This window comes from Coccinella septempunctata, chromosome 4 (genome assembly GCF_907165205.1).
Source record: "Coccinella septempunctata chromosome 4, icCocSept1.1, whole genome shotgun sequence".
NCBI lineage: Eukaryota > Metazoa > Arthropoda > Insecta > Coleoptera > Coccinellidae > Coccinella > Coccinella septempunctata.
Window position 1 is genome coordinate 37,296,028 of NC_058192.1, and position 15,131 is coordinate 37,311,158.

General features: G+C 34.7%; 1 protein-coding gene across 1 annotated transcript in view; it reads left to right on the plus strand.

Moving 5' to 3' along the window:
* LOC123312498 (6-phosphogluconate dehydrogenase, decarboxylating) overlaps positions 1-15,131 on the plus strand; it is a 47,263-nt gene that overhangs the window by 21,441 nt on the left and 10,691 nt on the right. The window contains exons 3-5 of the mRNA XM_044896954.1: positions 6,432-6,776; positions 6,887-7,122; positions 7,182-7,455. Of these exons, the coding sequence (XP_044752889.1) occupies positions 6,432-6,776; positions 6,887-7,122; positions 7,182-7,455 (855 nt within the window). The remainder of the gene's footprint in view (positions 1-6,431; positions 6,777-6,886; positions 7,123-7,181; positions 7,456-15,131) is intronic.

Genomic DNA, 15,131 nt, shown 5'->3' on the forward strand with positions numbered 1-15,131 from the left:
ACAAACTTCGGGGCTTTTTGGGCCAAGAAGTGTCCGCAAGAAACTGCAAATAGGCCAGGTGACGCTGGCAAGCACTGGGGGTGTAGTCACTGTACTGTCACCATTGAACAATATAATGGATTAGTTGATTTTAAATGTCAAAAACAAAAATATTTAGTGATTTTAACCTAAATATTCGTGGAATTTGAATTCATTACATATTTGTTGAAAGTTTGTGTAAGCATAATGAAATTACGGGCAAATTATAATTTTTCCAACCTAATGTGAGTACAACATTTCTTATATTGTAATATGCTTAGTTCATCACCTGTGGATTTTTTTTTAATTATTCCTCTTACTCAGCAGATACCCCCTCAGAGGCTACAAAATTGCTAAAAACTCTATTGAAACCTGAGTTCAACGAAAACCAGCAATTATTCTACAATAAATGGAAAATTTGCAGCAGCACCAAGAACCAGGATTAGAAGTTCTCGGTACTTGTGTGCAAACAATAATTTACCAAACAAACAGGTGCTTATCCCAATAAGCAAAGAAAACATACAGATGGCCAAATAGATGATAGCCTTGCATGAGGATGTTTATTAGCTCTCAATAACACAATCTTCATGTATTACAACACTTTTAGTTTGTCCATTGAATACAAAGGAGTTACTGTTGGAGCTGATACGTACAAGAGAAGCTGACCAAATCCTTGATGTGAATCATGTCCAGTCTTCCAAAAGTAACTGAAAAGTACTGAAAGCAAAGTTGCCGATCTGATATTGAATGTTGAAAATAAAATATTTGTTTCAAAAAATTTAGTTTTTCATGCCTTTATAACGTGCGTTCAAAAAAATTCGTCGTCAAGTAGGCTATGAAATTTTGAAGGCTGATGTTCGGTGGCTGAACGTATGTCTTTCCTTGAATTACTTCATCTTCCCAAAATGTAAACAATGATGACATTAACCTATATATCGTAATTTTATACGGAAAAGCACTTTTCACAAAAGGTTACCTGTAAATTTCACCCAACTTTCGAAAAGCATTTCTTTCATTGAGTAAGATGACAAGAATCCAAACAATCTGAGACGGTTAGAAAAGTTCTTCGTAAAAATTTTAACCGTCCACTATTTTCATACGTAAGAGACATGAATCTTGAATTGATCGTGGTAGTATGTTTTTTTGTAAGAAGGTTCTAGTTACTTCAGTCATATGAATAAATAACAGTAAGATTCTCAATAAAATGTTTATTAATTCTCTATAAATATTGAATTGATTCAGTCATTACTGAAAATCCATGACTAAACTGAAAGAACTGAATTACATGAAAATAGCTATTGGACAATTTATTAAAATTCAATTCAGCTATAAAAAGGCATGATGCTTTCTCCTTCATAACGTTCTGCTATTGAAGTTCCATAAAAGAAAGTAGGTCCACATTTTGCCTTTGACTGATGCATACTGTCAGTATGCATCAATTCAGTATGATACTGAACTCCAATTTTTCTCGGATGCTACAAGGTTAGGTAATCACAACCTTTTCAGTTTTCTGATAACATGTCAATCTTTATGGAAACAAATGGATATCTTTTTTTCAAAATCGGGTGGCATATGCCAACGGATACTCCATCCACTTGAGATAAAATCTGAAGAGAGGTTTGTCGAGCTTCTGTCACCATGTTTTCATTATTACTGAACTCTACAGTTTTCTTTTTTGGTATACCACTTCCTTTTTTGTTTGAACATACCTGTTTCGTCAGCACATCGCAAAACAGTACAATGGAAAAATTCATTCTTAATAATCTACAGCAACATAGGCTTCAATGAAGTCGCCGGAACAGAATATTTCCATTTTCCTTCAATTTTCTTCCAATTTTGAAGTAGAATTCAATAGTAAAAGTCTTTCACACGTCCGTAAAAACCATCTTTATAATTTGCTGATAATTTTAATTCAACAACAACCCAAAATGCTAAAATGACAGTTCACCTGGAAAGTAGTAAAGCACGAGCTAAGAATTACGTTTAGACACGAAATATCGACGTTCAAAATTCCATAGCCTACTTGACGACGAATTATTTTGAACGCACGTTATATAAATCAAACCCTTTTTAATATAAATCCACAAGCTTCACTGATTGTATCCATGAAAAACAATGACCAATAATTAACAAAGAGACTTCCTAAAAAATTTTCCTTTCAAATTTGAATAACGATGCATGTTCGAATGTATTTTTGGAAAACGTTCATTGTATTCGTTCTTTCTCTCCATACTGTATTGGGAACTGACTTGAGTAACAGAAACACTACACTATTCAAGTTTGGTAATGTTTTAGTTTGAGTTCTTTGATTTCTTATCACTTCAATACTTATTCGGTTATAGAACTTACACTCAGGGCCGCGCCTAGCCAAAGATGCGCCCCTGGGCTAATAATATAAATCCGCCCCTTTATGTTATTCCTTGGAGTGAAAGTGTAAATAATCATTAATTGAAATTATTTTTATTCTGTTTTGGAAACCAGATGTAAATATTCGTCGGATAAAAAGGCTATCACAATATTCACCCACCTGAAGATGCTATGGCGATACCGAAACACTTGTCGTGGTTTGAAACTCAATTTGTGGAAATTATATAATCTGTGTTAAGTTCATGATTCATTCTGACTGAACAATTACTTTCCTCAAATTATCAGCATATGAGTTCTGGCAGCGATAGAAAAGGCTTTTTACCACTAATATTCTTATTCAGTGGTGAAAAAACAATAATATGAATTTGGGCTGCGTCCACACTGTATAGAAATTATAAATCAGAACTGCACCATAAATATTAAAAAAAAAAGAATATATTATCATCTTTCTGTTATTTGTGGAATCATTTACGGCAGTACGATAGTAGAATGAAAAATGAATCTATAACTCACCTTAATTGAATATTAGAACTAATCTAATTCAGTCTCAAAACACAGTCTATACAACGGTTTGCTGTGCAAAATCTAAATAGGATTCACGGTGTTCTTTTATTTGGAATTTTAAGCTTGGGCGAAAAAAATCGCGTGTAAGAAAAATTTCTTCTAGTATCAAACGTATATCTAGTCGGAAGCCAATGCACAAATTTATCTAATATCCGAAATCATTAAAGGCGCCGCCGTCCTATCAAAATCGTAAATATATCAGTCGACCCCTCGCGGTAGTAGAAATTTTTTTTGCAACTTATTTTGGATATAACTCATCAAGTTTGTCGGCATTCTCTCTTATGAGCGTTATCCTGTTACCGATCGTTGTTTGGTTTCGAGGGGGCTTCTTCGATATTTCAGAAAGGATTTTTATTTTCAATTCTCCAATCCAATCATACATAATTGTTTCCGGAAAGGGGTGCAAGATATAACCAAGTTTCCATATTCTCATTCTATAGAAATATACGAGGGGGCTCATAAATTTTCGAGATTCATATTATTTTATGTATCAATGATCAAAAAGTAATTTTCGGATGATATGATTCATGAAAGACACATTTATATAATGCTACCGGGTCGCCTATGGCGCCCCTAAAGACTCGGCGCCCCTGGGCCCTGCCTATCTTGCCCCTGAGGGCGGCGCGGCCCTGCTTACACTGACTTGTTAATTATAGATTGAGGGATAATTTCAGAGGAGCATGTATTTATCTTGAAATTTGGGATTTGTATAAGAAAAAATGTAAATTATTGAATTCATAATTATCATAATGTATATTATTTGTTACAAAATATCGTTAAAAAAAATTTTAAATGAATATTTTATAACTTCTACAAAGGAAAGCTGGAATTTTATCCAGCAACAATTTCATATTCTTTTTGTTTCATATGTTGGGGAAGAAAAGCCATCAAAAGTTTTGTACATCATATTAGTTTTTGATGAATTGTTTTTTATAAGATTGGTCACCAAAATCGTCAAATTCAACTCTGTTGAAATAACTGAAGTTGCATCAATTAATTCACCATGAATTAATCTAATCAATGAAATATACATTATATTCATCAAAGTGTTTCATTATCTTCTCTTCGAAAAAGGCGCCAACACAATTTGTCACCGTCAATGTTTTAGTGCTTCACAGCGCCACCTGGCCTACTTGCAGTTTTTCGGGGACACTTTTCGTTACACTAGTTTGTTCTCTTTCTCTCTACCCTCCATAAAATGGCGATAACAAATCGTTTTTTTCTAAATACCACTGTAGACGTTTGTTCATGATTCTCTCCAGTACTTTGCACATGGTACAAGTTAATAAGATCAGTCTGTATGACTTTAGATCATTTTTATTCTGTTTTAGAATTGGTATAATTGTAGCTCCTCTCCAAGTTTCTGGAAACACATTATCATGTGAGATTTTATTATATATATCAAGTAATATTGATTTTCCTGTTTTCGGTAAATTTCTAATAAAAGCATAAGCTATATTAACATGCCCGGGGCTGGAATCAGGAGTTTGTCCTAATGTGTCTTCTAGTTCCTCACATGTGATTTGCAAGTTCAATTGATTATCTTCATCATCTTCACAATTATATGGTTGGAGTTCCCCTTTTCGTTTATGTTCTAGAAATGAGTCCCTGTAGTTGGAATCGCTAGAGTTACTTTCATAGATGTTTGCGAACTTTTCAGCAATTTCTTCTTTGTTGGATATGACTTTATCTTCAGATATTATATAGGGAATGTCATTAGATACAGCGTTGCCCTTTAATTGTTTGACTTTTCTCCATATCTCAGATGCATTGGTACTAGTAGTGATTGAGGAAACATAGTTCTTCCAGGAGTTTTTTCTGCTTTCTTTAATTATATAGCGTGCTTCAGCGCATAATTTTTTATATTCTACTACTACTGCTCTTTTTAGTTGCTGATTTATATTTTTCATTCCACCAGGGCACTCTACGTTTTCTGTTACCTGACCAAAATAATTTCTGAATCGATTCGTTTGCTGCTTGATTTAGGAGCATAGTGAATTGAGTAGTGACATGTTTGCCTTTAAATCAACTGAAGTTATGTGTTGTGGCGGATTTACCATAGAGGCTGAGTAGGCTGAAGCCTAGGGAGGCAGATTTTAGGAGGCGGCAAATTTGGGGACAATTTTGTTTTAACCCATTATAGAAACTGAAATACTTGTATTTCAAATCTATTTTAATATCTAAGTATCTACATCTGATTTTCCCGACATATAAAAAAAACTGAACAAGTAGTGAATCATTATTTTGCCCTGCATGATTATTATTTTCCTGTTTCCCTCTTATTTCGACTCTTAACTGAAACTTCGTGAGGGTAAAAAATTTTTGGTGATTCTGAATCGTTGGGATGTGTTTCTTCGGTTCCTACGAAAACACAATTCAAGAAATGTTTGTCCAAATTTCGATATAGCAGTTCGCACCTATGGCTCTATGTATACACCATCGACAAATGGTTCGGGTGAGAGAAGCTTTTTTTGCTTGAAAAAGGTGAAAACTTAGGTACCTAAGAACCACATTAAGGCAAGAAAAGCTGAACGCTTCGGTTTTTTTGTGTAAAGAGTCAAAACTAATGAACAAAATTTCATATGATGACATACGAGATGACATAGCAGAAAGATATTTTAACAGCGGGTTTCATAAAACTTTGATTTTGCGATCAACGATTTGACATTCACTTGATTGCTAAAACGAAATCACTGAAACCTTTTCATTTTTGAATATATTGAACAAGTAGCAATGGAGAATAATTTATTGGACCTATAAACATCATAATTTGATGCGAGAATAATATTCTAAATGATCTTGACTGTGATTTCGTGCTAAAATTCACGGTATAAAAAAATAATCATGATGATAGCGTCTGTCGTAAAGGCTGGAATCATTTCTGAACTAGAATTTATCTAGTAAGCGGATGTAATTTTGATATGACAACTGACTAGTTTCGATTAACTTTTAACGAACGTTCATTTCATTATAGAAATTGAAAAACCGTCTAAGGTCTGGCATATATGAGCGACATTATTACGGGAGAAGGTTCCCGATGCTGGCAGGCAAACAGCACTAATGGAAATATTCCACCCGCAAAACAAAAAATATAACGAATTTCCGATGGAAGGCGTACGTCCGAGAAAGACGTGCTGAAACGTTTTCTCTCGAAGATCAAACTTCACGCTGCCTGGCCAACAGCGTATGATATTGGGAAGAAGCAGTCTCCCGAATATCGAAGGATTCGCAAACGGTGAGAGTGCAAAGTGCTCGACATGCGAAAAATCAGAAAATTATTGATGTTGCTTGATAGCATCGTACACAGAGCTGTCTCCCAAATATACAAATTCATAAAATCAAATTGAAAATATATTTAATTTCTTTTGAAATGAAAGTATGAATTTCTTTGAATTCCAGCGGGTTTCCCACAGCTGAATGATTAGAGTGTGGTTTGTTATTCTCTAAGCAAGTACCAAACCTAACGATCTGACCCTTTTTAGGAGGTGAAGAAGGAGCGAGGTATGGTCCAAGCCTCATGCCTGGTGGAAATAAAGAGGCTTGGCCTTATATCAAGGATATATTTCAAAGTATTTCCGCGAAAGCCGATGGACAACCATGCTGTGATTGGGTTGGAAACGATGGTGCTGGGCATTTTGTGAAGATGGTACACAATGGAATTGAGTATGGGGATATGCAGTTGATTGGAGAAGTGTATGATCTTATGTTGGCTTTAGAAATGGGTCAAGAGGAAATGGCTAACACTTTTGAGGAATGGAATGAGGGAGAACTTGATAGTTTTTTAATTGAAATAACAAAAGATATATTAAGATATAAGGATGACAAAGGTATAAAATATACTTTCAATACAAGTAACCACTTTAGTTTGAAAAAAATTTCTCTTATACCAAAATTAATGTTTCATTCTAGGTTATTCATGCAAAATATTATTTTTCAGGAGAATATTTACTGCCGAAAATAAGAGACTCTGCAGGGCAGAAAGGGACCGGCAAATGGACAGCTATTGCTGCCCTCAATTATGGAGTTCCAGTCACTTTGATAGGGGAAGCTGTTTTCAGCAGATGTCTGTCATCTCTTAAAGGGGAAAGACAAAATGCCTGTAAATTACTCCCGAAACCATCAACCTGTAAATTTTCTGGAGACAAAAAGCATTTTCTAGAAAATCTGAGACAAGTATATATACTAAAAGAGGTCTTATCAATTCATATCAATTTTGTAATATTTTCCTACAGGCTCTTTATGCAAGCAAAATTGTATCGTATGCTCAAGGGTTTATGCTTATGAGAGAAGCAGCCAAGGTCCATAAGTGGAATCTAGATTACGGTTCAATAGCACTCATGTGGCGTGGAGGTTGCATCATCAGATCAGTTTTCTTAGGTCAAATAAAACTTGCCTTTGATAAAGATAAAAATTTGAGTTCATTATTGTTGGCACCATTCTTTATTGATGCAATATCTAAAGCACAAACTGGCTGGAGGAATGTGATCGCTACTGCTGTTACTCTAGGTGAGCAATATCAATCATGCCTTATTACTTCAGATGAGAAAGACACCGTTTGTTGAGTCATTGGAAGATCATCATTTTAAACCGAAATTTGAATTAAGAAATGGATTTTATAATAATAAATTTAATGAATATAATAATGAGCAAAGCAGATTTTCTTTATTTATTATTATTCACAGACATAAAATACGCTTCTTAATTCAAATTTCCGCTGATTTCGCATCCGCTCCCTGCATATGTCGCTAAATGTCGACTATGTCATGAGTAATGGGTAAAACAAAGATTAGATCTTCTTTGGGGTGAAAAGGATCTTGATGATTACTAAAATTGAATGTTGTTTCCTTACCACCTAACAATCTTTAACCCTCGCGAACATTAAAACGTTCGCAAAGAGACCTCTACTAACTCTCCTAACCAACCCTATAACTTTCCAACTAGCAAATCCTTCAGCGCGATCTCCAGGTCATTGTCTCTTGGTGCGGACATTGGATTCTTCCTGACAACGTGGACAAGAGTTGTGTTCTCCACATCGGAAGGAGCAACCCTTGCACATAATACACTCTGGACAGAAAGTCCTTCAGATGTGTAACCAGCCACTGCGACCTCGATCTGATTCATGAGAATATTGCGCTTGTTTTCCAGAAGCCGCTACCAACAGTACAGAATGAAGCTTGTTAAGCACACATATTGGTTTTTATTTTTTATGTATATGGGAGGTGTGTGACAAAGAAGATCGTCAATCACTCAAAAATTACTGTTGATATGGTCTCATTCCAAATAATACAAATTGTATACTGATCTATGGCGTGAAAAAAAATTGGAAACTTTTTCGCTTCCCTAACGTTTACGTACACGTCCTATGTGTCAGGCAATCAAATGGTCAAAATTCTTCAAATATACATCCATATAACTTCAAAAAGAAGTGAGACAATTGCACATTGCACATGTGAAACGTTTGCGGAAACAATACAATTGGGGTTATATCACAGAACACAAATACAGAAGAACATGAATGTAGAGTCCGACCGAACTTTCGGTTTCGTTTTCGGTTTCGGCCAAAAAAACAGGTTTCGGCTCAGTTTCGTTTTCGGCCAAAATCCAGCCGAAACTAGAGCCGTAACCGAAACTGACTTCGGTGCAGCTGCGCTGCTAAGAGTTATCCATAGAATTGTTACTCTTTCGTTATTCATCGCGTATGCGCTCATTGTAATTGTCCTCGCTGGATGATATCGAATCATTTGCGTGACTGGTCTCAGCGCAGCGAACTTTGCATTAGTGCTGTTTGCTGCTAAATTTCGGTACGGCTATCATGACCTATAAATTACAACATTATCTCGAAACGATAGAAGAAGACGAAGACAAAAGTCTCATTTTCTATTGGTTTCATTCACATAATGTATATGAAATAAAATCTACAATATCATTCACGTTGTCGTCAATAGCGGATTTGCAACCCGCTAGGCCCTTAGCCCTGTTGAATTTAGTCAAATTATTTTCACCTACTCTGTTTTTGTCACGAACAGCCGCCCTATCAGGCCTACTTTTGGCCTTAAGGCAAATCCGCCACTGGTTGTCGTTAAATAACGTTGAATAAAGATCTCTACAGCTTTTTTGATCGGCATTGACAAGATAGTCATCAAAATGAGCAAAATTTAGAAGATATTCTCTTTTCCTAAAGTTGAAAGAATATTCTCGTACAATTAAAAATAATTCTGTTTGCATTCTTCATTTCATGTTTTCCACTAGTGTGTGTAATTCGAAGTTTAATGAAATTGGAAAGATATGGAAGGAATTACTCATTTCATTTCGACATTTTTTTAAAACCACAAATTATTCACTGGATTCAAAAAATAATTATATGTTTATTTATTTATATTGATTATCTGTTTTAAGATCAGATTATCGAGATTATTATTATGTAACTGAAAAATAATGACTGATCATGATGAATTTTCTTCCACGGAAACATGGCATTATTGAAGTTTCGGTTTCGTTTTCGGCCGAAACTGAGACCGCAGCCGAAATTCGGTTTCGGTTTCGGCCGTAAAAACTAGTTTCGGTCGGACCCTACATGAATGATTCTTTTTCTTCGTACGATCAAACAGAACCAATTGAAACATTGCGGACAATTTTATCCTGTTCGCATGTCAACATAAAGGAATATATAATACTGATATTTTCAATGCCTTTTCTGAAATTCATCACATTTTTAGTTCTTTTTATATGATACATTTCTAAGAAAGATCGTTTATTTAAATTCCTTTCAAATTCCAATATTTTGGTCGAATTGTAATCTATTTCATGTTTGGTCTTTCTACAGTGCTCAGCAAGGGTACAAATTCTTTTGGGATTCTTAATGTCGCTTTTGCGTTGAAAGTGTCTTCTTTACCTGCTGGGAGGTTTGGCCTATGTAGCCCAAATTACATGACAAGCATGTACATGGTATAGTACATGGTATACAACCTCCCAACAGGTAAAGGAGAGACTTACTCAACACAAAAGCGACATTAAGAATCCCAAAAAAATTTGTGCCCTTGCTGAGCACTGTAGAAAGACCAAACATTAAATGGATTACAACTCGACCAAAATATTGGAATTTGAAAGGAATTCAAATAAACGATCTTTCTCAGAAATGTTTCATATAAAAAGAACTAAAAATTTTTGATTTGATTTGATATATACAGGATGTCCCAAAACTAGCGAATCAAACGTCACACCATGATAGAGTAGATCAAATACTATCGAATGACACCAACATTAGTTGAGCGAAAATTTACCGTTTCCAAAAAAACTAACCTGAAATTGTGCCGATTTTCGGTCTATTTTTCTAATCACGGGGCCAATTTGTGATTCGTGATTAAGGACACCATTTTTCTCCCATATTATCACCCCTATAGAGGGGGTTTATTCTGAATAATATAAATTATGTAGAAAAAACAATTGTTTTAATTTACATTTACTTGGGTTTTCGATTAACTACTTGGAATAATTTTAATTCGGTGTGATAAAACAATAATCTAGGATTAATATGATTTAAAATCGCTATCCTTTGTCACAAACTGGCCCTGTAATTTAAAAAAATAGTTCGAAAATCGGCAACTTTAGGTATTTTCATAAAATTCTGATTATTTTGGAAACGGTACATTTTCGATGAACTAATATATATATGAATTTAAATTATAAGAGTCTTTGAAATTATTATTGTAGAATTCTCAGGGTAAAACGACTCGTTTTTTGGAGGGATCTGAAGTGAAACTCTTAACGCCATCAGATTTCAAGTGACAGACATGGAAAACCATATAAGTGTCTGCTTCTTCGTGACCTGGAAACGTTAACAATGGATCCGATGATCGTTGAATTTTACCTTGTTCAACTTCATATTTGTGGCATTCCATATAGTTTACGAAAACTGTTTTATTCCCAATCCACGATGCCATGAGATCATTTAACCAATCGTCTATTGAAAATTCAACGAGCGCTTCTTTGAAATAAGTGTGGTGGGTGCGGGCGTGGGAGACGGCGGAACTTGGGAAAAAATGCAAAATTTCAAGTGATTTCATCAGGGCTGAAATTTTCTATATGTAATATTGATGTTAATCAGAAACATAATAGTGAAGTCAGCCGATCGGAGGAGGGTGTATAATACTTCAGTCGAGCAGTCTTCGTTCATTTACATTTACAGAAAATCAAATGATTTCATCCCGAATGAAAACACCTCCATATGATTTCTTACATATATGGAAATATAAAAATGACCGTCGGCTGCGTGTCTAGCGGGGGAAAGACCGTCATTATTTATTATCAGAATCTTTTCATTTTCTTTTTTAAAATACAAGCAATAATCATATTTGCATCTTTTAAAATTTAGTTCAGTTAAAAATTCATTTAAGCATTCATACCAGGCACGTGGGCTTTCTTTTAAACCATATAATGATTTTTTTAACAAATAAAATTTTTCAGGATCATTTTCATATCCTGTTGGCTGTTTTACATATACTTCTGATAAAATTTTGCCGTTTGAAAATGCAGTCTCTACATCCATTTGATGTATTTCTAATGAGTTTTGACAACAATAAGACAACAATAATCTGAGAGTTGGCATTCCAGCAACTGGAGAATAGGTATCATCTAAGCAATCAGTTTGCTGGAATCCTCTGACCACTAACCTCGCTTTGTATTCATGGTCGCTCTTCTTCTTGTAGATCCATTTCACATCGAGTACCTTTTTCACTTTGGATGGCTTGTCAACTATACTGCATTCAAATTTATTTTAGCAGTCGGTTGGCCATGAAATAATTTTCTCAAGTTTTTGTAACTAGAACGAAGTTAGGTTGGCACTCATGAAATGTCGTTAATGTCATAACGCCGTTGCCACAACTAATATCAATTTTTATTACGAAAATGCCGAAAGTGATTGAAAAATGAGCCAGGTTTTCAGGAAGTGCTATTTAGAATTCAGGTCCGCTCATTCAAATAGTTATACCCTGATATTCTAAAATCCACAATACGTCAGACGCTAGCGAACAAATCAATGTAAGAGAATTTATATAATAGGCCTGTTCGTAGTGTGGTACACAACGGTTGTGAACTGTACAGAGCAAGCGCAAATGGATTTTCGCTACCCTAAAATGGAATTGCGCTTGCTCTGTACAGTTCACAACCGTTGCAAACCACTCTACGAACAAACCTAAGGTTTCATCTGAATCTAAACGACTTAAATTTCAGCTGGATATTTCCACAATCAGAAAGATTGTGAATGAAGAGGGTGATCGAGAATTTCCTTCTATTGGGAGACCCAAAAAAGTGGTGGCATTTGAGAATGTTATGTTTGAGTGAATTAATGCGAAAAGTTTACTACAGGATTTTCGATAAATGTCATCGGAGAATAAGTTCCCTAAAATGGATTTTTCTATTTTTCATTTGACTTGTCCTATACAATGTAAATGTCTTAAGGTACTAATAAATACCTAATTATTATTATTACATCAATTTATTAAGATGAATAGCCACAAATACGCGCAAGTTGCCCTGTTACTTGTTTATTCATGTGAAATTCTTGTTCAACGGTGAAGTTGCATCTCAACTTGAAAGTTCCTTCAATTCCTTTTACTCATATTGATGCAACATGATTTTTGTTGAAGAATTCATCATTCTTGTAATTATCTGTTAATTACTTCGGGAGATACTTATTTCCAACCACTGCATCATATGCATGTCATCTTCGGGTTAATATTTTTGAAATCTACAAATGATGTGAGCCAAAGAAGATAACGAACATTTACTCTCCTCAAGCTAGTGCATATAATGGTATTATACTGATCTCTTGTATTTTCCATGCAAATAACTGGATTTGGTATGCCTTCAATCAGTTTGTATAAACTTCAATTATGTTCGTCACATATTTTCCGAAGAGATTCGACATTGTGATAATATACGTAATAACAGAAACTTTTACGTAGAACGGGCAACATAGCGTTGATTTAAAACCCAAAAATGTTTTGACAAGCTTCATAACCCCACATTTTCGTACTATACAGAGTGAAATGTGTCAAATTTCCATGGCCAACCGACTGCTAAAATAAAATTGAATGAAGTATAGTGTCCAGGTTTTATTTTCAGCCAGACTGTTCATTTCACGGTCCATAGCCCTCTTCCATTCGTTGGCATCTTTACAGGTTATCGCCTCCTGAAAATTAACTGGTGTAAGAGCATTACAATAATTTACATTTATACAATAATATCCAAATTCTTCATCAAATCGCAATGGTGGCTGAGCATTTCTTTTTGGTCTTCTTTCTTCCTCCTTGTCTTCAGGTTGGAATTTTTCTTGGCTTTTTACATCAACTGGGTGATTTTCTTCCGTTTGCTCATCTTCTTCTTCATCATCAAAACCACATAGAGTTACATCTTCTTCTATTATATCCTTGCAATTATGATTTTATTGTTGATCAGCACTCTATAACCTGTGTCGGTGTATCCCAAAAGTGTTCCCATTTCTGCCTTCTTATCCCATTTTGATTTTCTTCTTTCTTCTAGTATTCGTACAAAGACATTGCTGCCACACATTCTCAGATACTTTACTGTTGGTTTCCTCCGGAAAAAGATTTCAAATGGAGTTTTCTTTTTAATCGTATTTGTCAAGATTCTATTCTTCAGGTATGCTGCCGTCTTTATTATTTCTGGCCAGTACCTTCTTTCAACCTTGGCTTCTGATAATAAACACCTTCCCATATCCATCAACGACCTGTTAAACCTTTCTGCGGTTCCATTTAATTCGTGTACGTATGCTGGACAAGGTTTTATTATTATTCCCTTCTATTTTGCAAAATTGAAAATTCTAGCATTCATATACTCCTTACCATTGTCACATCGCAGTTTTTTTATAGTTTTTCCAGTAAGATTTTGTAACTCATTTACATACTGTTTTAAATGATCATAGACTTCATCCTTTGCCCGGATACAATAAACCTTGACAAGCTTGCTGTAATCATCTATGAAGCTTAAAAAGTATTTTTCACCACAGTTACCTGTTGTTTGATGGGGCCCATTTAAATCTGTATGTACAATTTGCAAAATATCGTCTGCTCCCCTGCGGTTGTTACTGAAAGGGATGTTATGCATTTCATTTTGGATGCATGTTGCACATTTTAAATAATCTGGTTCAATTTCTTTGGGTAATCCATCCAATGATTCATTTCAACACATCACTTCTAAATTATTAAAGTTTATATGTCCTAGTGTACGATGCAGTTTTTCTTTGGTGGTCATCTTACTTTTACACACATTTGCTTCTAGTATTTCTTCATTTGTATAACATTTCATTTTATACAAATTCTCATCCTTTACAGCGATAGCTACTACCTTACCATATTGGTTATGTATTCTTGACAGTTTTCCTTTAGACACAATTGAATTTCTTTCTGTAATTTTAGAATAACTTAATAAATTTGCCTTCATTTCTTTCACATAAAAAATATTTTTTAAATTTACTTCGGATATTTCGCCATATACTAAGAAATAAGCTTTTATATTAACAACTTTTGTAGCCTCAAGTATACGTCCATCACCAACTTTGACTTTCAAAGTTTTCTTCAATGTCTCACATGTGTCAAAATATTCATCTGTGTTGATGATATGATCTGTGCAACCGCTGTCAAGCAACCATTCTATCTGTACGTTTTATTGTACTCCTTCTCACTCACTTTTGTGTTGTTTGAAATGATTGTGTGGAAACTACTTCCATATTCAAATTTATCATATCTTCGTTGATTGTTTGAACCATTTCCTCGGCCTCTACATCCGAAATATCCTCGACCTCTGCCTCTGGTTCGACAATTTCTTTTGAAATGTCCGGGTTTTCCACATTTGTAGCATTTCTGTGACACTGTTATTGCTTCTGTTTGAAATACATTTGAACTATCATTTGGAGCTCCACTAGATTTTTCTTCCACGTTTCTCAACTTTATCTTGCTTTTTAGATAATCAACAGTTCTTTCCTTCTCTGGTAATACGTCGATCAAATCACCAATATGACTATAATTTGGTGGAAGTGCTTTCAACATATAATTTAGTTTCTCATGTTCTGTTATAACCGCACCTGCCTGCTTCAATTCATTTACTGCTTTTTCGAAATCATCGAAAAATAGGTTCACCTCTTCATAATTTTTAAGTTTTATGTT